This window comes from Pipistrellus hanaki (assembly GCF_964339955.1).
Source record: "Pipistrellus hanaki genome assembly, chromosome: 6".
Taxonomy (NCBI): Eukaryota; Metazoa; Chordata; class Mammalia; order Chiroptera; family Vespertilionidae; genus Pipistrellus; species Pipistrellus hanaki.
The window spans coordinates 53,802,813-53,829,110 of NC_140508.1; the positions used below are offsets into that span (position 1 = coordinate 53,802,813).

At 41.8% G+C, this 26,298-nt stretch overlaps 1 protein-coding gene across 2 annotated transcripts in view; it reads left to right on the top strand.

The window, feature by feature from the left end:
• Positions 1–637: 637 nt before the first annotated feature.
• RBFA (ribosome binding factor A) overlaps positions 638–26,298 on the top strand; it is a 31,499-nt gene continuing 5,838 nt past the window's right edge. Inside the window, exons 1-7 of one of the 2 annotated variants that reach the window (XR_014795345.1) lie at positions 638–871; positions 3,344–3,386; positions 4,846–5,022; positions 5,558–5,670; positions 8,261–8,345; positions 10,400–10,473; positions 10,903–11,459. Coding sequence is in view for 1 of the 2 variants with exons in the window: in XM_084888051.1 (XP_084744177.1) it covers positions 711–871; positions 3,344–3,386; positions 4,846–5,022; positions 5,558–5,670; positions 8,261–8,345; positions 10,400–10,473; positions 10,903–11,293 (1,044 nt within the window). In the remaining variant the exon portion in view is untranslated. Of the gene's footprint in view, positions 872–3,343; positions 3,387–4,845; positions 5,023–5,557; positions 5,671–8,260; positions 8,346–10,399; positions 10,474–10,902; positions 12,455–26,298 lie in introns of those variants that run through there. The other variant, XM_084888051.1, reaches the window with a different exon arrangement.

The window sequence follows — 26,298 nt, forward strand, 5'->3', positions numbered from 1 at the left end:
TGAACTGGAGAGGAGTGTGCCTCCTTTTGAACCTGGTGGAAACATTAGGGATGCGCAAAGGAAGGGCAGTGAACACAGGCAGACACATGAGGGGCTCCACTCCAGGATACCCCAACCACAAGCAGATAGCTCTTACCCTCCTGCTCTCTTCCCTTGCTATTTTGTGTCAGCGGAGCTGCAATGCGACCTTGCTGGTTAGGTTCGTGCGTTTACATAAACTGTACTCCCAGCAGTCTTCCGGCCTGTGAGCTTCCAAGAGGCAAAAATTCACCTGGCTGTCTGGCCCCGCCCACCGCTTCAAGCCCCGCCCACTCATCCCTAGGTCCCGCCCCCCACGTCACCCGTCCTGCGCTCTCCACACCGCTACACACGCACGTCGCCCAGCCCCGCGACGCCCCACCCAACGTCACTCCGCCCTGTATAGCGTCACCACACCGCGCGTCGTCCTGCTCCTTCTCCAGCCTACCCGTCCTCCAGGCCCCGCCCACCCCGCACGCACGTCTCCCCACGTGCACGTAGCCCCGCCCCACATGTTACATTCCGCCCCGCTCGCGTCGCTCTACCTCAAGTTTCCCCGCCCCGCGGCTTCAAGTTCCTCCCACTCGACCTCGGGGCCCCGCCCCGCGGCACGTGGCCCCGCCTCACGTCACGTGGCCCCGCCCCGCGTCGCTGCAACTCAAGGTGGTCTGTCCTGGGCTCTCTCGGGGACTATGTGGGTGGCGGCCCGCTGGCTGTGGGGACACCCTGCGGGGCTCTGGGTGGTGCTCGGCGGCCGCCAGACGGGGCTTCTTCCTGGTGGTGTCCGAGACCTGCATGGCTCCCCAGTCTCCTGCGGCAAGAACCTGCTCAAGAAGTTTGCCTCGAAAACCAAGTAAGGGAATGGGGGGTAAGGGATGGGGGCGGTTCACTTACGGTAGGGAGGGGCAGGAACCCGGGTGGTGCCTATCCGGCTGGGTCCGCGGAGGGACGGCGGGGTCCACGAGGCCTGCGTGGAGTCCACGGATGGGCGGCGGCGCCCACGGGACGGGCATGGGGCCCACGGCGCTGGGTTCCGCTGACGGCGGGGTCCACGGCACCCCTTCAGCAAGTGCAGCCTTTGCTCGTTAAATGAATGATTATCGAAAGATCACCAGCAGTTCCACTTCGTTAACATTTGCGTTTTTCCTGCCCAACCTTTTATCTGTTCTTTTACAGTGGAGATAATAGTCTCCTAAAAATTGCCAGTAGTGTGAAGCAAAATGATGTATATTATGTTGATTCTTGTTACCAGTAGCATTTTTCAGAAGAGCGATTTCATCAGAGAAGAAAATTAGAAAAACGAGAAATTTTCTGTCCATATTAATGCTTTCCTTGCAGGTGGGCTTAATTTGAGAAATAAATTTGAAAGTTTGTCATGATAGATTTTTATAGTAAGAGATAGAGATAATGAAGTATGTTAATACCTATACCACTTTTTAGATATATGGTATATCTTTTTTTGTTTTAATAGATTACTTTTTAAAAGTTTCAGATTTATGGAAAATTTGGCATAGGTAGTACAGAGTTTCCATAAAACCATACCCTTGTTTTAACATCTTACATTATTAGTCTGGCACATTTGTTATAATTAACCAGTATTGACATGTTATCATTAACTGAAGTCCATGCATTATTTACATTTCCTTAGGTTTTATCTAGTGTCCTTTTTCTGTTCCAGTATCCCATTAAGGGACCAGGTAATAGGGTCATCATCATCATCTCTTTACTGTGGCAGTTTTTGGGGCTTTTAAAAAATACTTTTATTTATTTCAGAGAGAGAGAGGGAGATAAAAACATCAATGATGAGACAGAATCATCGATTGGCTGCCTCCTACATGCCCCCCATGGAGGATTGAGCCCACAACCCAGCATGTGCCATTGGCTGGAATTGAATGTGGGACCCTTCAGTCCTCAGGCTGTTGCTCTGTCCACTGATATTTCTTTCATTGATTTTTAGAGAGAGTAGAAGGGAGGGAGGGTGGGGGAAAAGTAGAGAGGGAGAGAAATATTGACATGAGAAGGACACATCGATTGCTTTCCTCCAGCATGGGCTGGTGATCGGTCCTGCAACCCAGGTACATGTCCTTGACCAGGAATTCAAATGGCCACTCTTAGGTCTGCCAGCCAATGCTCTAACCACTGAGCATACCAATCAGGGTTATTTTTTAACACTTCCTTACTTTGTGGCACTATTGAAAGCCTCAGTTCTAGAATCAGCCATTTCTCTAAGGAGTTCTAGTTCCTCTTGATGGAGAATGGCCTTAGAAGTCATGATTTGAGAGCTGAGTATGTTTATGCTATTGGGGTGTCTGTCTTTTAGGCCCTTTCAGTTGACCAACCAAAAAAATAAGAGTTTATGTTAACTCATGTATGTATATTATCTGTAAACATTTCTGTATGTCACCATCTGAATCTGTTTGTTTTTTAAAAATATATTTTTATTGATTTCAGAGAGAAGGGAGAGGAGAGAGATAAAAACATCGATGATGAGAGAGAATCATTGATCAGCTGCCTCTTACACGCCCCCTACTGGGGATTGAGCCCACAACCAGGGCATGTGCCCTTGACTGGAATCGAACCTGGGACCTTTGAGTCCGCAGACCAATGCACTATTCACTGAGCCAAACTGGCTAGGGCTGAATCTGTTTTTAGTGAAACTTGAGTTCATATAAATCTCCAACTCTAATTCACTGACATACGGACGATTCTAGTTTCCATTCCTTGCTCATCTGGAACCTTTCCCTGCACCATTGAGAAGCACCTGTTTACTTAGTTGTTCAGCCCCAGAGTCACTCATTTATACCTCCTGGAGATAGCTTTATCAGGTAGAGTGCAAGGCTCCCATGCAGTTGGGGATGTGCATTGTTAAGACCCTCTTTCTCTACCTTTGGGACTGTGAGTAGACTGTGAGTAAAAATTATCAAGTTCAGCCCAGCCGATGTGGTTCAGTAGTTGAGCATCTGACCCATGAACCAAGAGATACTGTTTCCAGGTTGTGGGCTTGATCCCTAGTGGGAGACATGCAGGAGGCAGCTGAATTATGTCTCTCTCTCATCAATGTTTCCATATAGCCCTCTCCATTCATCTCTCTCTCAAATCAATAAAAACATTACAAAAAAATTATGAGGTTGAATTGAAACTGTCTTCTCTCTCTCCCCTGCAGTCCATGTTGTTGTCAAATTCAGTAGATTCCCAGTCTCATAATATCAGTGTCTAAGTTTAGCTCCTTAGAAACAGTTCTGGTATCCTAAGCTCATGTTAGCATATGTAACTTTTCTCTAATTTGCTATCAGTGTCTAACATAATTCTTATTTTCTCTCCATAGAAAGAAGTTTTGGTATGAAGGCCCTTCCCTGGGCTCTCACATGGTAAGTAGAGTGGCAGTGTGAGCGCCTTCACAGCCTTAATGGGCTTGAGGTTCCAGAATTTTGCAAAGCCCCAGCCTGGCAGTCCTTGCATTTCCGTATTGGAGAGGACAGAGTCTGTAGGGGTGGGACTGGATGAATTGGTAACATGGAATTTGGACCTTCAAAAAAAATTACTGACACTAAAGTTTTTCAGAATGTCATACCTGTGATCAAATTCTGACACAGTAATGCTCATTCAGTTTTTAATTTTTAAATATATTTTTATTGATTTCAGAGAGGAAGGGAGAAGGAGAGAGGGAGAGAAACATCAGAGATGAGAAAGAATCATTGATTGGCTGCCTCTTGCACACCTCCCACTGGGGATCAAGTGGGAGCTGTGCAATCCGGGCATGTGCACTTTTTTTTTTTTTTTTTTTTTTTTCAGGAAAACAAACTTTATTGAGCCTCCTGCCCTAGTTCTCTTTCTCCTGTACAGTCTTGGTTCTTCCTAGACTCCCATTCCAAGGGGCGGCAATGAGACCCACTTTTCGGCCAGCAGGGGCCAGGGCATGTGCTCGTGACCAAAATAAAACCTGGGACCCTTCAGTCCACAGGCTGACACTCTATCCACTGAGCCAAACTGGCAAGGGCCATTTAGTTTTTAATGTGTGTATATAAAACACACATACTTACAGATAGGTTGCAAAAGTTTATGTAACTAATGACGCTGGGGACACTGAGAAAAAAATAAACTGTGTATACTAAAAACCACTGAATTGTACATGTTAAGAGGGAGGATTTTATAATATGTAGATTGTATTTCAGTAAAATTTTTTCTTGAAAAATATGTACTGGCAGTAGTTTTTTTAAAATATATTTTTATTGATTTCAGAGAGGAAGGGAGAGAGCAAAAGAAACATTAATGATGAGAATCATCAGCTGCTCCTGCATGCCCCCTACTTGGGATTGAGCCTGAAAACTGGGCATGTGCCCTTGACTGGAATTGAACCCAGATCCTTCAGTCCTCAGGCCAACACTCTATCTACTCTATCCTGAGTCTAGCCAAACCAGGCAAGGCAGTAATTTTTTCTTTAAAATATATTTTTGTTGATTTCAGAGATAAAGATAGAAAGGGAGAGAGAGATAGAAACATCGATGAGTGAGAAACATCAATCAGCTGCCTCCTGCACACCTCCTACCAGGGATGTGCCCACAACCAAGGTACATGCCCTTGATTGGAAACGAATCTGGGATCTTTCAGTCCATAGCTGACGCTCTATCAACAGAGCCAAACTGGGTAGGGCCGGGCAGTAATTCTTATCTTGGAGGTAAAATCTGGAAGGATCCAGCTCTGTAAAATATACCTATCTTAAAGTTAAGGTGGTTGAGTGTAGCATTTGTTTCTTATTTATCAAGGTGTTTAAATTCTTCCCAGCTGCCTTATTGTAAGTTATACAAGTTTAATGTGTTCCTAATGCAGACTTACAAGCCATCCAAGTTGGAACTCCTAACAAAGAGCACGGCAAAGAAAACCAGGAAGGAAGACCACGTGCGCCTGAGGGCCCTGAATGGCCTCCTCTACAAAGCACTCAGTGATTTGCTGTGCACCCCTGAAGTGAGCCAAGAGGTCTATGACCTGAATGTGGAGCTGTCCAAGGTAGACTGCAGGGGCCAAACCGAGAAATGGGACTGAGGATTGCTGGCCTAACTGTTACTCACTAGGTCTTTAGTTTGGATTGTAGAAGTGATGCTAAGGGTGGCCATGTAAGTACTGAAGACAGATGGAGGAGATGATTGTGGTGCAAAATCAGGGAAGGAAGGAATCTGACCAGATAGCACCAAGTGTATGGTCAGACGCCCAGTAAGTGTTGATGACATAGAGCATTCAAAGATCTGTGGGTCAGATGAGAAGTTGATATGCCTGCCTTTGTCTCAGAGTAAAGAAGAAGGAGGTGACTAGTGAGTTTAGCCAAAAGGAAGTAGGGAGGAGAATAGTGGCAGTTCAGGTGTTTTCAGTGATTGGGTTGGGGAGGTGAGAGTGTGCGCAGGAGACGGTGGCTTGTGATAGTGCAGCTGGAGCACTAGCTCTGGGGAGGTGGACATGCTGTCTCGTTAGTTTCCATCTCCTGTGCATTGTTTGTGGAAAACCCGCTTCAACTGAAAGGGTTTTACTGTGGGGGGGCGGGTGTCAGGTGTCTTTGACTTCAGACTTCTCCGCCTGCCGTGTGTATTGGAGGACGACTGGCTCTGCTGAGCAGAATGCACACACCCAGGACACTCTGAAGCGATTCTCAGGACATATGAGGTGAGGATGCTTGCCAAGTGTGCTTGCTTTTGCAGCACCTGGAATTTCCCAGCCTGTTTTGTGATGTATTTTTGCTTTTGAGGGAAATTTTGGAAGCATTTTCTTTTTTTTTTTCTTTTTTTTTTTTAATAGATTTTATTGATTTTTTTACAGAGAGGAAAGGAGAGGAATAGAAAGCCAGAAACATCGATGAGAGAGAATCATCGATCAGCTGCCTCTTGCACACCCCCCACTGGAGATGTGCCCGAAACCAAGGTACATGCCCTTGACCGGAATCGTACCTGGGACCCTTCAGTCCACAGACTGACACTCCATCCACTGAGCCAAACTGGCTTCGGCAGCGTTTTCTTTTTTCTTTTTTCCTCACCCGAAGATTTGTTGTTTTTATTTATTTACTTATTTTAGAGAGAGAAAGAAATATTGATCTCTCCTTTGCACACCCCAAATGGGGACCTAACCTGCAACCTAGGTAGGTGCCCTGACCGGGAATTGAGCCTGTAACCCTTCGGTGTATAGATGATATTCCAGTCAACTGAGCTACCCAGGCAGGGCTGGAAGCATTGTCTTGAACTTCAGAGTATAATTTACATTTTTATATAAGCCATAATCTAGGCAAGAGTTTCTCAATGTGTCATCCTCGATCCCTAGGGGACCCTATTATATTTTGGGGGATTCATGAGGTTAAAGCTGTTTTCATAGTAAAATATTTTCTTTTCTCACTGTGTGGACATTTGCACTGAAGCCACCAGAGGGCCTGTAGTCATCATAGCTTCATCCCACATGCTCACATGAGTGCTAGCCTATATGCTGAAGGGTCCTGGGTTACATTCTGGCCAAAGATACATGCCTTGGTTGCAAGCTCGATCTGGATTGAATGCAGATGCAAATATGAGAATCAAGCTGTTTTTCATTAAGTGGGACTTTTAAAGAAATTTGCAACTAATACAGTGCCACTCTTTTCAGTAATTATTTTTGGAAAATAAAAGTAATTTTCCACTAAAAATGCCTATGTGCATGTTTAGTGGGTTTACTTTATTTTTATTTATTGCTTTTGAGAGAGAAAGAGAAAGAGAGAGAAAAACATCAATTTGTTGTTCCACTTGTGCATGCATTGGTTGATTCTTGTATGTGCTCTGAGCAGGGATCGAGCCTGCATGACTTATCAGATGACTCTAAACAAACTGGCCAGAGCCTAGTGAGTTTACTTCGAGTTAATTTAGTAATTAATTTAATTACTTTAAATACATATTTTTAATTTCTAGTGTGGTAAATATTGGTGAATATAACTCATATAAACAAAAGATCTTTGGGGTCCTCAGTAATGTTTTTAGTGTAAAGGAATCCTGAAGCTTTGAGAACTGGTGAGCTGGGTGATAGTAAAGAAGTATTTAGTTTTCTTCTCTGGCTTAAAAAAAAGTCCAGAAACCCAACCAACCAGCACTCACAATTGGAATCCCTCCTTCCTGTTTCCCTCTGCTTTCTCTGTGGCTCTCACCTTCACCTTATATCATCTTGTGTTGCCAGGAGAAGGGGGCAGATGTTGAGAAGTCAGTTGTACAAGGAGCTAATATTTTCACATCATCTGTATAGCTCTCCTGCATGGTGATCACTGACACCTGTCACAGTGATCCCTCAGAGTCTGTAAAGGTGTGTACTAAAGAATGGTCAGTTAATTTGATTTTTACATTTAATGGAAACAAGAAAATGAGAAATTTTAGATAACAGTATTGTTTTCTAATTGATTTTTAGGTAGTTAGAAAATTTAGTTAAAGCACTCTGATCAGCCAGGCTTTAGTGTAAAGGTTTTTTCATAACCATGTACCTAGATCTGCTGTCACTGAGTAAATACACTACATAACACAGCCACATTTTCACTGGATACTTGCATCCTTATTTACCTTTTATTTGCTTGTTACATGGCTGAATAATACAGAGATCACTTCTGTGTGACATCTGAGTGGTTGGGGACTGTTGGTGCATTGCATAGTCCATTGGATAGAGGGTGAAACATTGATGGGTGGTTAGTGACCAACCATGGAGGCCAAGGCCAAGGCCAAAGTGATGCCCAGGAGGGCATGTAGGTTTATTATTTTTTTATTAGTCTTCACCTGAGGATATTTTTCCATTGATTTTTTTTTTTTTTTTTTAAAGAGAGAGGGAAAGACAGAGAGAAACATTTGATGTGAGAGAAATACATCGATTGGGAGGAACTTGCAACCAAGGTACGTGCTGTTGACCAGAATCAAACCCAGGACCCTTTGTTCTACAAGCCGACGTTCTATCCACTGAGTCAAACCTCTAGGGCGAGGGCCTCTAAGTTTAGGTCAATTTATTTACAGGGATCTCAATAAATAATTGCATCTAGAGAATTAAAAACAGTTGTGATGATGATGCATTTCTTATCCCTTTTGTAATGTGCAGTTGGCTAAAGACCTTTCTGGGCTAACATTTTCATTTTTGAATAATGTGATAAGCAAATCTTATTTCTTATGTCTTTGTAAGATTATCACACATTTTTGTTTCTGGCACTCTCACACCTCTCCTGTAAATGTCACCTGCCACAGCACTAATCTGCATTGTCTCTCTCCAGGCATCTTTTGATGTCCCAGCAGACACTGAGGAACGTGCCACCACTAGTGTTTGTTCAGGACAAACAGCATGCAGCTCTAGCTGAGGTGAGACCTTGAAATCATAGACTTTATGAAGTTAACTTTTACATAGGGGCGGTTTCTAAAAAGATAACGTTTACAGTTTACCAAAGTAATACTTGAAAGGGTACAAATGAAAAGACAAACTCCCATGCTCATTCCCAGCCTGAGTCACTAGATGTAACCTCATTTTCTGGTTCTAATTTTTTTTCTTTTTAATCCTCACCCCAGGCTATGTTTTTATTGATTTCAGAGAGAGAGGAAGGGGGAGATAAGAAAATGTGATGTGAGATAAACATCAATCTGTTGCCCTCTTTACGCACTCTGACTGGGAATTGAACCCGCAGCCTTTTGGTACACTGGATGACACTTCAACCAACTGAGCCACCTGCCTAGGGCTTTAATTCTTTAAAAATATGTTTTTATTGATTTCAGAGAGGAAGAGAAAGGGATAGAGGGATAGAAACATCAATGACAAGAGAGAATCCTTGGTCGGCTGCCTCTTGCACTGCCCCTATGGGGGATCAAGCTTATAACCCAGACATGTGCCTTGACCAGGAATGGAACCATGACCTCCTATATCATAGGTTGATGCTCAACCACTGAACACCACCAGCTGGGCTGGGCTTTAATGATTATTTTTAATGCTTATCTCTGTAACTCTTAACTAAGAGTTAAGTGAACCAATCTCCAGTTCTCGATTTATAAACTTGAGGCAGCCAGAACTACCCTTTTGTGCTTACCATCTTTCTCATTTCCTGGATTGCAATCCACCTATAAATCCACCTATTATTATTATTATTACTGTTGCAGATTTGGGCACCAGTGGGGTCCCTGAGCCTGGCTGAAACCAGCAGTCCGACATCCCCTGAGGGGTCCCAGATTGCGAGAGGGCGCAGACCAGGCCAAGGGACCCCACAGGTGCATGAATCCTCTAGTATGCATATAAGATCTTTGGCTAATCTCTTCCCACCCTCTCCTCTCCCCCACTCCTCCCTGAGATTCATCCATCTGTCCCATGTTTCCATGTTTATGCATTGAGCGTCTGACCCCTGGTGGACAGTGCTCATCATAGCTATCAGTTGAACAGTCACTTAGGCTTTTATATAGAGAGATTATTATTAATCCTCACTCAAGGATATGTTCTTATGGATTTCAGAGAGAAAGATGAAGAGAGGGGGAGAGACAGAGAGAGAAACATCAATAGATTGCCTTCCATACATACCCCGACTGGAGATCAACCCACAACCCAGGCATGTGTCCTGATCAGGAATCGAACCAGTGACCTTTTGGTGCATGGGATGATGCTTAACCAACTGAGCCACACTGGCCAGGGCTAATCCTGGTTGTTTTTATTTCTGCTTATCTTTGGGTTGTACAGTTTAGTTATATGTCTGGTCCAAGTTTCTGTGAGTGTGTGTGTTGGAGTCTTCTCTCCCAGTTTGTCTTTGTTGTGTCAATCTTATTTCTGGTGTTTTCTGTGCACTAATTTAGCTCCTGGTTCTGCTTCTTTGCACATTTATAATTTTTATCAGTGTCCCTGGGTGACACTGCTTTCTTTTGCTCCAGAGTGACAGGCTGTCTGGGCTTGCACTGGAGCGGACACTGCCGCAGGAAGGCTGCCTCGGTGTTGGCCAGCTTTTCCCCCAAGCACAAATCCTGTGGCAAAACAAGCATTTTACAAAACAGTAATTTACAATATATAAGGGGGGGAGGAAATTAAGGAACATTTGTAATAATATGAACAATAAAGATTTATTTAAAAAACAACAACAGTAGTTACTTATATAATTCAATGCAGTTACTTATATAATTCAATTAATATTTAATTTCTTCATAAATTTGATTAACATTTGCAAATTTAAATGGTTTTAAAAACTGCTCATCATCAAAGAAAATGTGATTATTAAAATAACAGGTGTTTGAAAGCACTGGCTATTGTATGGGCTCGTCTTTGGTAAAGTATTGCTATAAAAAGTGACGTAAGTGTACACGAAAGGCCTATGGCCCAGTGCAGGGTGCACAGAGCTCTGACGCAGCACTGCAGGTGTGGTTGCTGAACTGCCCTCGTTCTTTTTCAGGTGGATCGGTTACTGGCAGTTGCTGATCTTGGACCCCCTGATGAAGAAGAAGACCTTATACAAAGTGACTTCAGGTGATACATGTGGACGTGTGCTCAGTTCTCGGGCAGATGCAAGGTGTGAGTGGCCTGCAGCAGCTCCCGTGGCACTTGGACCAATAATAGAATGAACTAAGTTTGCATCAGGGAATTGCCCCAAATATGGCCTAGTGTGCTGGGCACGTGTAAATGGGGGGAGGAGGAATGAACATGTGTCTAATAACCATGCAAATGGCTGCATCAGAATTGTCAAGGCCTGTGCCACACACAGGCACCAAGAATGCTGGCTGAGTGGTCCTGGGCTGCAGAGTGCCAAAGCCAATCCCCCACTGTCCTATCCTCCACAGTTTCCATTAGATAGGTCTTAGGACAGTTTGGAGGCCATGGGTGTGGCAAGGTGAAGCACTTGCCCAGGATCTCTTCATGAAGTTGCTCTGACGCTTCATCTGTGCTTCTCCCTTCCAGGGACCGTGCGGCCCCAGATGCCCCATCGCCATGTGACGCCCTGGGCCCTGCCATGCACTTGAGTGTGTGTGGGATCGATCATGAGGCTCTCAACAAGCAGATCATGGAGTACAAGAAGAGGAAAGAGAAAGGACACAGGGGCGAGAGCCCAGCATGGCTGGGGCCGGAGCAGGTGGCTGAGCTGGCAAGGCAGATGAAAAGGAAGAAGAAGGCTAAGCCTCGGGTGGACGACGATCTCTCCCCCAAGAACTGTCCGTGGGGGTTGGTGAGCGAAGACGGCCTGGACGATGACAGGGCCCTTCAGGAGGAGTTCACCCCAGGACAGGACGGGGAGCTCCGAGAAGCAGAGCAGGAACTGAAGGCTGAGAGAGGAAGTGGCAGAAAGGACTGAGCTGACTGCTAATGATCACAAAGGGAGTGGGTGTGAGGCTTCAGCTCTGCACCTGATGGAAGTTCTGCTTTGAGAAACACAGTCATTTCTAGTTTTTCACAGGAAAGCCTTTGTAGGATGTGCAACTGAGTTACACCAGTTATCACTCTCAGCCCTGCTATTACTGGTACCATGGAAAGTAAGGTGGCCTGTGGAAAGTGCATAAAAACCTTTTATATTGATGACAATAAGGTTGATCCTCATTATTTGTGGACTCCATATTTTTAGATTTGCCCACTCATTAACATTTCTTTCTTTTTTTAAGGTTTTAAATTATATAATTTTCAGAGAGAGGAAGGGAGAGAGAAAGAGAAAAAAGAGAGAGAAACTTTGATGTAAGAGTGCAATCTTGATTGGCTGCCTACAGACACCCCATACCGGGATTGTACCCTGTATGTACCCTGACCAGGAATTAAACTGGCAACCTTTTAGTGCATCCAACATTTGAGCCACACTAGCAGAGTTCACTAAAATTTCATTATAACCCCAAAATCAATACTTGGGGCATTTTCACAGTCATTCTTAGATGTACCCAGAGAAATGAAAATTGGAATCATGCAATGCACACATTTTTTTTTTTTTTTACAAAGAATAAGGAAGAGGGATAGAGAGCTAGAACATCGATGAGAGAGAAACATCGATCAGCTGCCTCCTACACACCTCATAGCGGGGATGTGCCTGCAACCAATGTACATGCCCTTGACCGGAATCCAAACTGGGACCTTTCATTCTGCAGGCCGACACTCTATCCACTGAGCCAAACTGGTTTTTTCACAATGCACACATCTTAGTTAAATTCAGACAAGGCAGTGCTCTACCTTCTTGTTTTCTCTCATACTGTAAACAACTGCTTTTCGTGTTTCACTTAGTGCCACATTTTCCATGATTTTGTGTCTTTTGATGGTGATTTCACTATTTAAAAATGCCTCCAAGTCGGGTGGTAAAGTGCTATCTAGTTTTCCTAAGTGCAAGATGACTGCGATGTACCTTTCAGAGAAAGAAAAGAGGTCATAAATATTGTTCAGGCACAAGTTAAGGAGCTGTTGGGGAAAGTAAAATGATTTTTAGGTAATCAGAGACAGGTGCACTGTTAAGATAAAGCACGGAGAACTTGGAACATAATTTCTATTTTTGTAAAGTGTTTCGAAATGAAGTGTTGCTTTCATCTCTGCATTGCTGGCAAGCCCCCAATGCTGTTTCCTCTATAGGCATCTGGGACCAGATGCAGTGCCCCAGCAGAGACATGGCACCAAACAGCTCTGCCTTTGCTAGCCAATGGCCCCACTGAAGGGACTGCATCCCAGGACACAGGCAGACCCCTGCAGATGCTCTAGGCATGTTGATATTTGGGTAACGTGTGATCCATTTGCCTTCAAAAGATGTGTGTATTGTGTGGGGAGAGTTTCCTAGGAGTACAGGTTGCTTCTCTCCTGGCTGAAGAAGGGGGATGAACATGTGTTAAAATGTATGAGGGATGTATTCTAATCAGGTATGTGAAGATGACAGATTTGGAGACAACTTCCTTGAATGAAATATTTGGTACTTGCAGTTTCCAAGAGAAGGAACCACACTGCAGGACTACCAGGAAGCGTAAGGTGGGTCAGGAGGCAGAACGAATTGGGGAGAAGCAGGGGGTGGGGGATGGGCATGGTCCAGAGCCTATGCTGTGGTGTCTCCAGAAAGGAATGAGTGAGGCAGAGTAGATAAGTTTGAGCAAGATTAGGATTGTACGGTTTGAATAATTTCAGCAGACTCTGGGCTGTAAGGGTAGTTTCTAGTTTCCCAGTACCTGGTCCTGGGGTGATACAGGGCAGCGGAAATATTGGCCTGGGCATATAAGAGCTAGATAAAAGAGACGATTGGAAAGACCCGATTAATACTAGACCCACAGCACTGAGAAGCCTGCTCTACTGACCACTAATTCTGCATCTACACTGCAGAAAGTACCCAGATCCCAAGTGCCAAGGGGTGAGTGTGGTGGCAAGGTTCTTGAGTTGTGATGTCAGTACACACCGAATGCAAGCCTGCCCATCAGTCTTCCACATATCAAAGAAATGGGGGTTGTAGGAGATGGTGGTGCAAGATGCTGCTTGTTCTTTTTTTTTCTTTCCATTTGTGCTCCAGAGCCAAGCTCTGTATAAAGGTAACAATGGCAAGAACGATACGTTTTTTTTAGACGCAGGAAATTTTGTTTATATTCCATACTCTTACAGGAAATATTTAAGACTTTTTGTAAGGATGGATAAAACACCACATAATAGTATTAAGTAGAGCAAAAATAAAGGGGCCAGGAATGGAAAGAGATGGTACTTGAACCAATAATAGAATGAATTAAGTTTGTGTCAAAAAAGGAAGACTAAAATGTGAGCCTGGATGGTGTTTTCCACTGGTGGATTCTCAGAGCATTTCTGCTGGAGCCCTATTCATGAGGGAGGGTAAGTCTGGTCACATTGACTCATTTGCATTTTCTGACAAGTGGTGGAAGGTGTTGCCATGTGAACATGGACCAATTCTACGTAGGTTAAAAAAAAAATAGCACTAATAGCATCCACATTAGCTACTGGAATGCAGCACTTTGCACATCTTTAAGGATTAATTTCATCTTTGATATGAAAAGAAACAAAACTAAATACAGGACTTCCCAAATACAAAGAATGCTTCCAAATTCATTAAAAGGACTTAGAACTTGAGATGCAAATCAAAACAACAATGCGGTACCATCACACCTGTCAGAATGGCCAACATCAACAAATCAACAAACAAGTGTTTGGCGAGGTTGCTGAGAAAAAGGAACCCTTGTGTACTGCTGGTGGGAATGCAGACTGGTGCAACCACTGTGGAGAACAGTGTGGAGTTTCCTCAAAAAACTGAAAATGGAACTCCCATTTAACCCAGTAATCCCACTCCTAGGAATATATCCCAAGAAACTAGAAAGACCAATCAGAAAGGATATATGCACCCCTATGTTCATAGCAGCACAATCTACAATCTCTAGAATTTGGAAACAGCCTAGGTGCCCGTCAGCAGATTATTGGATCAAAAAACCATGGTACATCTACACAATGGAATATTATGCTGCCATAAAAAAGAAATTCTCATCATTTGCAGCAACCTGGATGGAATTGGAGAACATCATGCTGAGTGAAATAAGCCAGTCAATGAAAGAGAAACACCACACGACCTCACTCATTTATGGATAATAAAGAACATTATAAACTGATGAACCAAAAGATAGATATAGAGACAGTAAAGCAACAAGCAGACTGTCAAATTACAGCAGGTAGGGTAGGGAGATCTGGGGGAGATACGAGATCAACCGAAGGACTTGTATACATGCATATAAGTACAACCAATGGACACAAAACTCTGGGGAGGGAGGGTATGTATGGGAGGGAGGGGCAATATTAAAATATGTACACAGATAATTTTTAAAAAAAAGGGGGGGGGGAAGGACTTTAGTTACTTCAAACACTTTCAGGGAGCTTCCAGGTTGGTAGGCATGTGGAGATTTGGGGTGTGGCAAGCTTGGAAGACATGGGAGCTCTGGGTTTTTTCCCAACACCTCGCCCCATGTAGCCCTTCCACCTGGCTATGCCCGAGTTACATTGTTTTAAAATAAGCTGGTGATCTACATGTGGACCTTCAGATAGCAACCAAAAGTCCCGCCACATATAATTCCTGAAGAGTGATACCGAAGGGCCAATTGGAAATCTTAGGACCATCTGTGCCTCCAAACTTTGGATCTTAGTAAAACAGTGTTGGGGCCTTGCTTCTTTCTCTGCTAGAACAGGAACTATAAAAATTGATCCATCTTCCAAGATTTTGTCAAAGCAAAATGCCAAGAGTTACTCTGTCTGCAGAGCACAGCAAATAGAAGACACTTCTGTTCCTCTAGAGCAGTGGTCAGCAAACTCGTTAGTCAACAGAGCCAAATATCAACAGTGCAATGATTGAAATTTCTTTTGAGAGTCAAATTTTTTAAAATTAAACTTCTTCTAATGCCACTTCTTCAAAATAGACTCGCCCAGGCCGTCATATTTTGTGGAAGAGCCACACTCAAGGGGCCAAAAGCCACATATGGCTCGCGAGCCGCAGTTTGCTGTTCACGGCTCTAGGTCATGGATGCTCTGAATGCCTCAGGACCCATCTCTAGAAACATCCAAGAAGCAGCCTGTGTGCAGTTTCTTTCCTTAAAAATGCTCAAGTTTGCATAACCAGGCATGACAGCATACGAAGCAGAAGCTCTAACTTGCAGCCTTTCAGTGTCTCACTTTACCCATCTGTGAAGTGCACACAGGTTGTCAGATAAGAAAACCTCATCTCCTTTCACAATTCTAGGAGTGTAGTGGAAGACAGATGTGGGATATCTCGTGCCAGATAACCTGAAGTGACAGTGACTGTACAACTGCTAAGACCAGAACCCTAATGTTCCTAGTATATGGAAGCAATATGGTTTCCATCTATCTTTTTTCTTTTTTTTTTTTAAAATATATTGACTTTTTACAGAGAGGAAGAGAGAGAGAGAGCTAGAAACATCGATGAGAGAGAGACATCGACCAGCTGCCTCCTGCACACCCTCTACTGGGAATGTGCCCGCAACCAAAGCATATGCCCTCAACCGGAATCGAGCCCAGGACCTTTCAGGCCGATGCTCTAACCACTGAACCAAACCGGTTTTGGCCTTTTTTTTTTTTTTTTTTTTTTTTTAATGGACGTTCAGCAACCAAACGCAGAGCAGGAAAAAATTTAACCTACAGTATTTATTTAGCTCTGGATAATGCTGACTTTTATGGAAGGCATGCCCCCGTGACATCATCTATATGTATTTTCAGATTCACTTATGCATAGCACCTCTCAACATGGAGTGTGAGAGTATTAGGTACAGCTTTTAAAAGTAAGGTGTTCTGGGAAAGAATATGTATAGAACTCTCAAATGTCAAGGCTCTCCACTCATCCCCAAACATAAAATTCCCTCTGTGCCTCTATTCTGCATGAAGATGGCTCACGCACTGCCTTTGGAATGGTGCTAGATGCAGGATCTGCAGGAGAGGAAGAGAGAGGGATAGAGAGTTAGGAACATCGATGAGAGAGAATCATTGATCAGCTGCCTCTTGCACACCCCCTACTGGGGATGTGCCCGCAACCAAGGTACATGCCTGAATCCAACCTGGGACCTTTCAGTCTGCAGGCTGATGCTCTATCCACTGAGCCAAACCGGTTTCGGCAGGCACTGTCTTCTTATCAGAGTGATTGGCATAATGGTAGCATCTGTGTTGTGCAGGCTGGTCCTTTCATCTGGATGAGTTGAATTGTTGACGTTGGTCCCTTCACGTTATGACCTGCAAATTAGCACACGGGCTGGATGCCTCCTGCATCACACATTACTGAGGTCAAGAAAGTTTGTGAGGAGTCAGCTGCCACCATCTGGCTCCCACGCTGAAATACTGGGTTTTCCAAACATGATTTTTTCAGAGTATGTTAATCTTGATAAGAAAACCAAGAGTAATTGTGTATGAATGTATATTAGTTACCAGAAGAAAAGCAGAGGGAGAAGCATTGAAAAATGACAAAAGATCTGCAGATTCTTGCCTGAATTCTATTTATATAAACCAACAAAGCCTGGCATGTCCTACATACAACCTCAGAGAGCTGTACAAAAATGTGTTGTGGTTACCTGTGTGTGTTTGCCCATGTGTGCAAGTGTACGTGTTTGTGTGTGTGTGTTTGTGTGTGTGTGTGTGTGTGTACGTACCTGTGTACAAGCTTAGGCCTGCAAGGTCTTAAGGCACAACATTTGTAACATGCACTCCTGCCTAGCTTGTGCCACCAACATTTGTCCTGCAGGTTTGGCTCCATCTTTGGAATCCTCATGCCCATCAAGGTCAGGGAGGAGGTGGGGTTTGAAGATGGGATCCTGTATTACTGCAAAGCTATATATTTTTTTGGGGGGTGGAAACACACTGGAGGCTTCTCATTCCACAATGAAACAACTTGTTGAGAATATTCTGATGCACAGCAGTGTCTGAATTCCCCTCTGGGATCTGTGGCAACAAATTGGGCGTGGAGACCAAAGTGGCTACACTGATTTTCTGGTTGCAGCACCCTTTCGCTCATAGGGATCCTGGTCTTTGAGTTTTATTTATTTATTTTTAAATCCTCACCTGAGGATATTTTCCCACTGATTTTTAGGTAGAGTGGGAGAGAGAGAGGGGAAGTCAGAAACATTGATGTGAGAGAAAGACATTGATTGGTTGCCTCCTGCATGAGCCCCAACGAGAGTCCTACATCCAAAGTATGTGCCTTTGACCAGAATCGAAGCCCGGACCCTTTGGTCTGCAGGCCAATGCTTTATCCATTGAGACAAACCAGCTAGGATATATTTGTACATTTTTTATAAGATGGAAGACATGAGGGTGTCAGAATTGGGAGAGAGTTTGGTGGAAGGGATGTTGGTGTTCCTGGGCACAGAAACCGCCTACAACAAGAAAATAACAAAAACAAGACAATAAAACATCAAACTCTAAGGAAGGGACAGAGTCTGGTTTCCAGAGTTTCTACATTATTAGATTCAAATATTGAGTTTTCAACACACACAAAAAATTTAGGAAAGTATGGACCATTCAAAAGAAAAACAAACAGAAACTCTCTGAAAAAGATCTAATGGTAGATTTAGTAGAGACTTTAAAAGTATGTTAAAATGCACACAAAAAACCTAAAAATATAGAGACTGTCAAGAAAATTATGCATGAACAAAATGGACCTAGCAATAGAGAAAACAGAGGAAACATAAAATTCTGGAGTTTAAAAGTTAAATAACAAATGAAATATTCACCTGAGTCATTCAAAGTCAGATTTGAGGAGGCACGAGAAAAAAACAATCATCAAACTGAAATATAAGAATAGAATTTATTGCCCTAACCGGTTTGGCTCAGGAGATAGAGCGTTGGCCTGCGGACTGAAAGGTCTCGGGTTCGATTCTGGTCGAGGGCATGTACCTTGGTTGTGGGCACATCCCTAGTGGGAGGTGTGCAGGTGGCAGCTGATTGATGTTTCTCTCTCATTGATGTTTCTAACTCTCTCCCTCTCAGTAAAAAATCAATAAAATACATTAAAAAAAAAAAAAAAAAAAAAAAAAAAAAGAATAGAGCCGAAACAGGTTTGGCTTAGTGGATAGAGCGTCCGACCAGTAGGGGGTGTGCAAGAGGCAGCTGATTGATGATTCTCTCTCATCGATGTTTCTAACTCTCTATCCCTCTCTCTTCCTCTCTGTAAAAGATTAATAATATATATATATTTTAAAAAAGAATAGAATTTATTGAATCTGAAGAACAGAAAAAAAAAGATTGAAGAAACATTAATAGTGTCTCAGGAACCTGTGAGACATCATCCAAATGACCAATATACACACTGTGGGAGTCTCAGAAGAAGAACAGAAGAAAGGATAGAGATGATATTTGGAGAAATAATGGCAGAAAGTGTCCCACATTTTATGAAACATCCAGGAAGCTCAGTGAACTCCAAGAAAGATGAACTCAAGAGACACATCATCATACTTTCAAAAGCCAAAGCATCTCAAAAGCAGCAAGAGAAGCAAATCCTCATATGAGGGATCCTCAATTAGATTAACATTTTTCCTCAGAAACATTGGAGGTCAGGAGGCAGTGGACTGATATATTCAAACTGGTAAAAGAGGAGGCGGGGAAAATACACCCTTTCAACCAAGAGTCCTATATTCAACAAAATTGTCCTTCAAAAGTGAGGGCGAAATTAAGGCATTCCCAAGAAAAACAAAAACTGAAGCGTTTGTGACCACTAGGCATACCCTGCAAGAAATGCTCAAGAGAGTCTTACAGGTGAAATGGAAGGACTCTAGACAGCAACTCAAAGCCATGTGGGGAAATAAAGGTAAATACATGAACAATTATAAAAGATAGTTTTACTATAACAACTAGAGGCCTGATGCACGAAATTCATGTGGGGATATGGGGGAGGATGGGTCCCTCAGCCGGCCTGCGCCCTCTCGCAATCTGAGACCCCTTGTTCCTAACCACCCGCCTGCTCACTCCTTGCAGCTTGGCTCCCTGCTTCTTGCCACTTGGCTTGCCACTCCTTAGCGCTGCCGCAGAGGCGGGAGAGGCTCCCACCACCGCCTGTACACTCTCCAGTCATGAACCCAGCTTCTAGCTGAGCAGCACTCCCCTGTGGGAGCACACTGACCACCAGGGGGCAACTCCTGCATTGAGTGATCTGCCCCCTGGTGGTCAGTGTGCATCATAGTGACTAGTTGTTCTGGCCATTCCACCAAAACAGTTGCTGGGCTCTTATTATATAGAAAGAGACCCAGTACATGAAATTTGTGCACTGGGGAGGGGTGTCCCTCAGTCCAGCATGCACCCTCTTGCATCCACAGGGATTGGGCCTAAACCAACAGTCAGACATCGCTCTCACAGTCTGGGACCGCTGGCTCCCAACCGCTTGCCTGCCTGCCTACCTCCCTGCCTAATTGCCCCTAACTGCTTCTGCCTGCTAGCCTGATCACCCCCTAACCACTCCTCTGCCAGCCTGATCAACGCCTAACTGCTCCCCTGTTGGCCTGATTGCCCACAACTGCCCTCCCCTGACAACCATCTTGTGGCGGTTATCTTGTGACCACATGGGGGAGGCCTTCTTATGCAAGGGCATGACAGTCAATTTGCATATCACCTCTTATATAGGATAGTTTGTGACTAGGTTTTTTTTTTTCTGTATGATTTAAGAAACTAATACAAATGTATTAGTCTAAAGGCTAGTATTGTAACTACATGTTTTGTTTTCTATAGAATTTCAAAGACTAAAGCATTTAAAAGAATTATTAGTTTATGTTCCAGGACACACAATGTAATAAATATGTATTTTTGTGACATCAGCAACCAAGAGTTGGGGATATAAATGTTAAAGAAACAAACACAGTGTGTCATTGTAATTAAGTGAGTATGAATCCAGATTGGAATGTTATAACTTTAGGATATTAATGGAATCCCCATAGTAACACCAAAGAAAATAGCGATAGCAGCCCTAGCTGGTTTTGCTCAGTGGGTAGAGCATTGGCTTGTGAACTGAAGGGTCCCAGGTGGGATTCTGATTAAGGACACTTACCTCAGTTGCAGTCTCCTCCCGGCCCGACCCCTGGTCTAGGCTCATGCAGGAGGCGACCAGTCAATGTATGTCTCTCACATATATTTATCTTTCTCTTTCTCTCTCTGTTCCACTCTACCTAAAAATCAATGGGAAAATATTCTCAGGTGAAGATAAAGAAAAGAAAAGAAAATAACCATAGCATAAATACAAGAAAATGAGAAAGGAATTTAAATGTTTAACTACAAAACACACACACAACATAAAAAGTAATTCAAGGAATGAGGGGGGAAATATATTCAGCATATAGAAAAGAAATAGCAAAATCACAAAAATCCTTATCAGTAATTCAATGTAACAGTATTAAACTCTCCAATGATAAGACAGATCAACAAAATGGATGAAAAACACTGCGAACCATATGCTGTCTACAAGAGATTCACTTTAGATCCAAAGAAATAAATTGATTGAAAGTAAAAGGCTGTAAAAAGAGATCCATGCAAATAGTAACCAAAAGATACCACAATTGGCTACACTGATATTAGACAAAAATGACTTTAAATAATAAAGATTGCATGAGGCAAGCAAGGACAATATACTAATAAAAGTTTCAGCAAAACAAGATATATAAACATTTAGACACTTCATGATGAACTATCAAATATTAAGAAAACTTGACATAATCAAACAGAGAAATAGTTCTAAAATAACAATTGGAGACTTTAGAACCCCTTTCAGAATAATGGATAAAAAAAAAAAAAAACAAAAAAAAAACAGACAGAAGTAAGGAAATAGAAGACTTACAACAAATGAACTATATCTAATAGACATACAGAACACTACTTGGCAACATACATTTTCTTCTCAAGTGCACATGGGATATTTTACAGGTTGGACCATTAGGTCTCAAATTCTGTTTCAATAGAATTTAAAGCATAGCTGTCACATAATATCTTCTATGAACATAATAGGGTGAAGTTAAGAATCAACAGAAATAAAATGGAAATTCAAATCTGGAAACTTAATAACACATTCTCAATCAATGGATCAAAGAAGAAATGGGAAATTAGAGGTGAATGGAAATGAAAAGACAACATATAGAAACTTATAAGACAGCAGTGGAAGCAATATTAAGTGGGAAATTTATAGCTATAAAGGCTTATTGAAAACAAAACAGGGGAAATGGGAGGTTTCTAATACTATTCATAATAAGAAATATATTTTTAAAAAATTAAGAAAAACTAAAATAAAAAAAGATGTTAAAGAACAATGTAACTTTATAATTCAAATGATAGAAAAAGAACAAACTAAACCCAAAACTAGTAAAATGAAATAAATATCAGAGCAGAGATAAATGATATAGGTAATAGAAAAACTACAGGATATTGATTAAACTAAATCTTGGTTCTTTAAAAAGAGCAATAAAATTGGCAAATCTTTAGTGAAAATAAAATTTTAAATTGCTAAAATCAGAAATGAAAGTAGGAGCATCACTACCGATTCTACAGAATTAAAAATGATTATAAGAGTACGAACAATTATATAACAACAAATTGGAAAACTTGAATGAAATGGACAAATTCCTCGAAATAAGAACCTACCAAGACTAAACCATGAAAAAATTAGAAAATCTGTAGATCTGCCTGGCTAGCAGGCTCAGTAGTTGAGCATTGACCTATGATCCAGGAGATCATGGTTCGATTCCTGGTCAGGGCATATGACTGGCTTGTGAGCTTGATCCCCAGTGTGGGGCATGCAGGAGGTGGCCAATCAATGATTCTCTCTCATCATTGATGTTTCTATCTCTTTCTTCCTCTCCCTTCCTCTCTGAAATCAATAAAAATGTATTAAAAAAAAGAAAATCTATAAATCTATAATTCTTAAGAAGATTGAATCAGTAATCAAAACTCTCCCAACTTCAAAAAATGCCCTGGATCTATCGCTTTATCATTGAATTCTACCAAGTGTTTTAAGAAAACTAATAGCAATTCTCAATTTTTTCCAAAACCTTGAAGAGGAAAAAACACTTCTTAACTCACACCTGTGAGTCCTAATATCGAAGACAGTCAAAGACACTACAAAGAAAGAAAGCTACAGACCAACATAAGGAACATTGATGCAAAAGTTGTCAACAGCTCGGCCAATGTGGCTCTGGTTGAATGTCGACCTAAGAACCAGGAGGCCAGAGTTTGATTCCTGGTCAGGGCACATGACTGGCTTGTGAGCTTGATCCCCAGTGTGGGGCATACAGGAGGCAGCTGATCAATGATTCTCATTATTGATGTTTCTATCCCTTTCCCTTACTCTCTTTGAAGTCAAGAAAGAATATTTTTAAAAAATTCTCAACAAAAATTCTAACAAACTGTCCTAACTGGTTTGGCTCAGTGCGTAGAGTGTCGGCCTGCGTATTGAAGGGACCCAGGTTTGATTCGGTCAAGGGCATGTACCCAATAGGCGGTGTGCAGGAGGCAGCTGATCGATGTTTCTAACTCTTTATCCCTCCCCTTTCCTCTCTGTAAAAAATAAATAAAAAATACATTCTTAAAAAATTCTAGCAAACTAAATTCAGATGCATATTAAATGTATTACACGTCAAGACCAAGTGGGATTTATTCCTGGAATGCAAAGTTCAACATACGAAAAATCAATGTAATACGCCACATCAACAAAATGAAGGGGGAAAAACAAGACCCTATCAATTGATGAGATAAAGCACTTGACAAAATTCAATTTTCATGAAAACAACAAAATAGGAATAGAATAAGATCGCCTTAATATAATAAAAGCCACATGTGAAAAACACACAGCAAACATCAGTGGTGAAAGACAAAGCTTTTCCTCTCAGATCAGGATTAAGACAAGGCTGTCCACTTTCACCACTGCTGTTAAGCATAGAAATGGAAGTTCTAGCGTGAACTATTAGTCAAGGAAAATAAATAAAAGGCCTCCAAATTGGAAATGAAGAGGTAAAATGATCTCTTTTTGCATATTATATGAACTTATGTGTACAAAATTTTGAAGACTCCATATAGAAGCTGTTAGAACTAAAAAATGATTTCAGCAAATACCAAGATACGGAACAACTACAAAAATCATTGGCATGGCTCAGTGATTGAGCATTGACCTATAAACCTGGAGGTCATGGTTCAATTCCAGGTCAGGGAATATTCCTGGGTTACAGGCTGGATTCCCAGTGTAGGATGTGCAGGAGATAGCCGATCAATGATTCTCTCATCATTGGTGTTTCTATCTCTCTCTGAAATCAATAATATATATTTTAAAAAGAAGAAAAAGAAAAATCAATGTCATTTCTATACACAATGAACAATCTGAAAAAGTAATTACAAAACAATTCCATTTACAATAGCATTAAAAAGAATAAAACAGGAATTAACTGAGCCAAGGAGGTAAAAGACTTGTACAATGAAAACTGCAAAACATTGCTGAAAGAAATTAAGAAGTCATAAATGGAAATACATCCCATGCTCATGGATTGGAAGACTTCATGATTTTATTTGCCATAAAACCTAAGAAAATAATTGTCTATACAGTGATTTGTCTTTTAACTATTATTGTTTTGAGGTAATAGGATCACAGGGTTCAAGTGACTTCAAAAAACTATCATCTGGTATATTCCTTTGTGTTTGGTTCACTATTTTCTCTCATCCATGTACATACATAGTGCCAATTATCATTCATATTATGGTCCCTTCGAATTTCTACCCCAGGCTCTCTTCTTACGTCCAGACCTGTATTTCCAACTACCTAATGATAATATCTAGAAACCTTAACGGCCATACTCAACATGATTAAGACAAAACTTGGAATCCCTTCATTCTCTTCCCAGTATTTCCACTCTCCATCCTCAGTGTTATCATTTTTGACACTTCACTCACTGCCATGTCCAAACTAACGTCAAGTCTTGTTCATTTCACCTCCAATACCTCAAAGCTACCTGCTTTTCTTTACCTTCAATGCTACTACACTGATTTCAGTTCAAATTACCACTATCTTTCCCCTGGACCTTTCCAACAATCTCCTCTTGTTCCTACACCCGCCCTTCCTCTAGCCCCATTCCTTCTCCACACGACAGCCAGCTGTGCTTTTTCTTTATTCTCCAGATTTTTGAAACTTTAATAAGATTTAAAAATATCATGACTTCAAACTGGAAAACCTACACGTTTAGCACACAAATGTAATATGAATCAACGCCAACTCCTTTTGAGAATGTGAATCAAATTACAGTTTTATATATATATATATATATATATATATATTTATTGATTTTTTACAGAGAGGAAGGGAGAGAGGGATAGAGAGTTAGAAACATCGATGAGAGAGAATCATCGACCAGCTGCCTCTTGCACACCCCCTACTGGGGATGTGCCCGCAACCAAGGTACATGCCCTTGACCGGAATCGAACCCGGGACCTTTCAGTCCCCAAGCCGATGCTCTATCCATTGAGCCAAACCGGTCTCGGCAAATTACAGTTTTAAATATATATATATTATTGATTTTTTACAGAGAGGAAGGGAGAGAGACTGAGAGTTAGGAACATCCATCAGCTGCCTCCTGCACACTCCCTACTGGGTATGTGCCCATAACCAAGGTACATGCCCTTGACCAGAATCAAACCTGGAACCCTTGAGTCCGCAGGCTGACGCTCTATCCACTGAGCCAAACCGGTTAGCGCTCAAATTACAGTTTTAAAAGTCTTTCACATTTTAGCACATTAATGCCTAGCTGAATTCAGTTTTTGTAAAAACAACAACAACAAAAACAACATATTGTAATGGCACAATATGCTTTTGTACTGTTTTTATTGATTTCAGAGAGAGGAAGAAAGAGGGAGAATTACAAACATCAATGATGAGAGAGAATAATCAATTAACTCCCTTCTGCACCCTCCTATTAGGGATCGAGCCAGCAACCCCGGCATGTGTCCTGACCAGGAATGGAACCCAGACCTAGTTCATGGGTGGATGCTCAAGCACTGAGCCACATCAGCCAGTCGATTCTACCCCCACACCCCTGATATACACACACACACACACACACACACACACACACACACACACACCTTATTAAATACGATCAAGTTCTTGAAAGTTGGTAGATAATGGATAACTTCCAGTGATGTGAAATTTCCAATGATAATAACAGTTATATTTTGTAACAGAACTCTTTCTATAAATTTCTTTTCCTATCTTAAAATTTAAAAAGCAAACATTAACTTAGTAGAGGAAGACCAAACTTTATTGAAACTGCTTGCATACAAAATATGTCGCACTATACCCAAATATGTCAACATAAAAATCCACTCTGTTGTCCCTAATATGTACAGAGAATATTGCACAAGAGCAGTTACATTACAAGGTTAATTTACCTTAGTTAATTATCTACCATATTTTAAACCAAACAGCTTCCAGATAATTTGCAGAGTACCAATTTCTGTTTTTCAAATATATATATTTACAGAATAAGTAACTAAAAATCAACATCAATGTTTGGCAGTACAGTACCTTTAGAAAACTTTTAAACATTGTTGAAATCATGTGCAGTTTGTTGCCATTTTTATATTCTTAACTATATTTGTATGCAAGGAAAGTTTACTGTAAAATGAAAATTCAGAGAAACAAGCACAAAATGCATCAGAAGCAAAACTTCAGTTTGTACAGCTCTGCACAGACTCAGTGGTACTCTGACTTGGAGTTAGAAAAATGCCAGCTGTACTATCCAAATGGGAAGTTAAGAAAAATACCAGTTGTACCATCCAAATGAAATCTTCTACCAACCCACCCACTAAAAATACTTCATTGGCTTTTCATTGGTCTTAAAAAGACCCAAACAG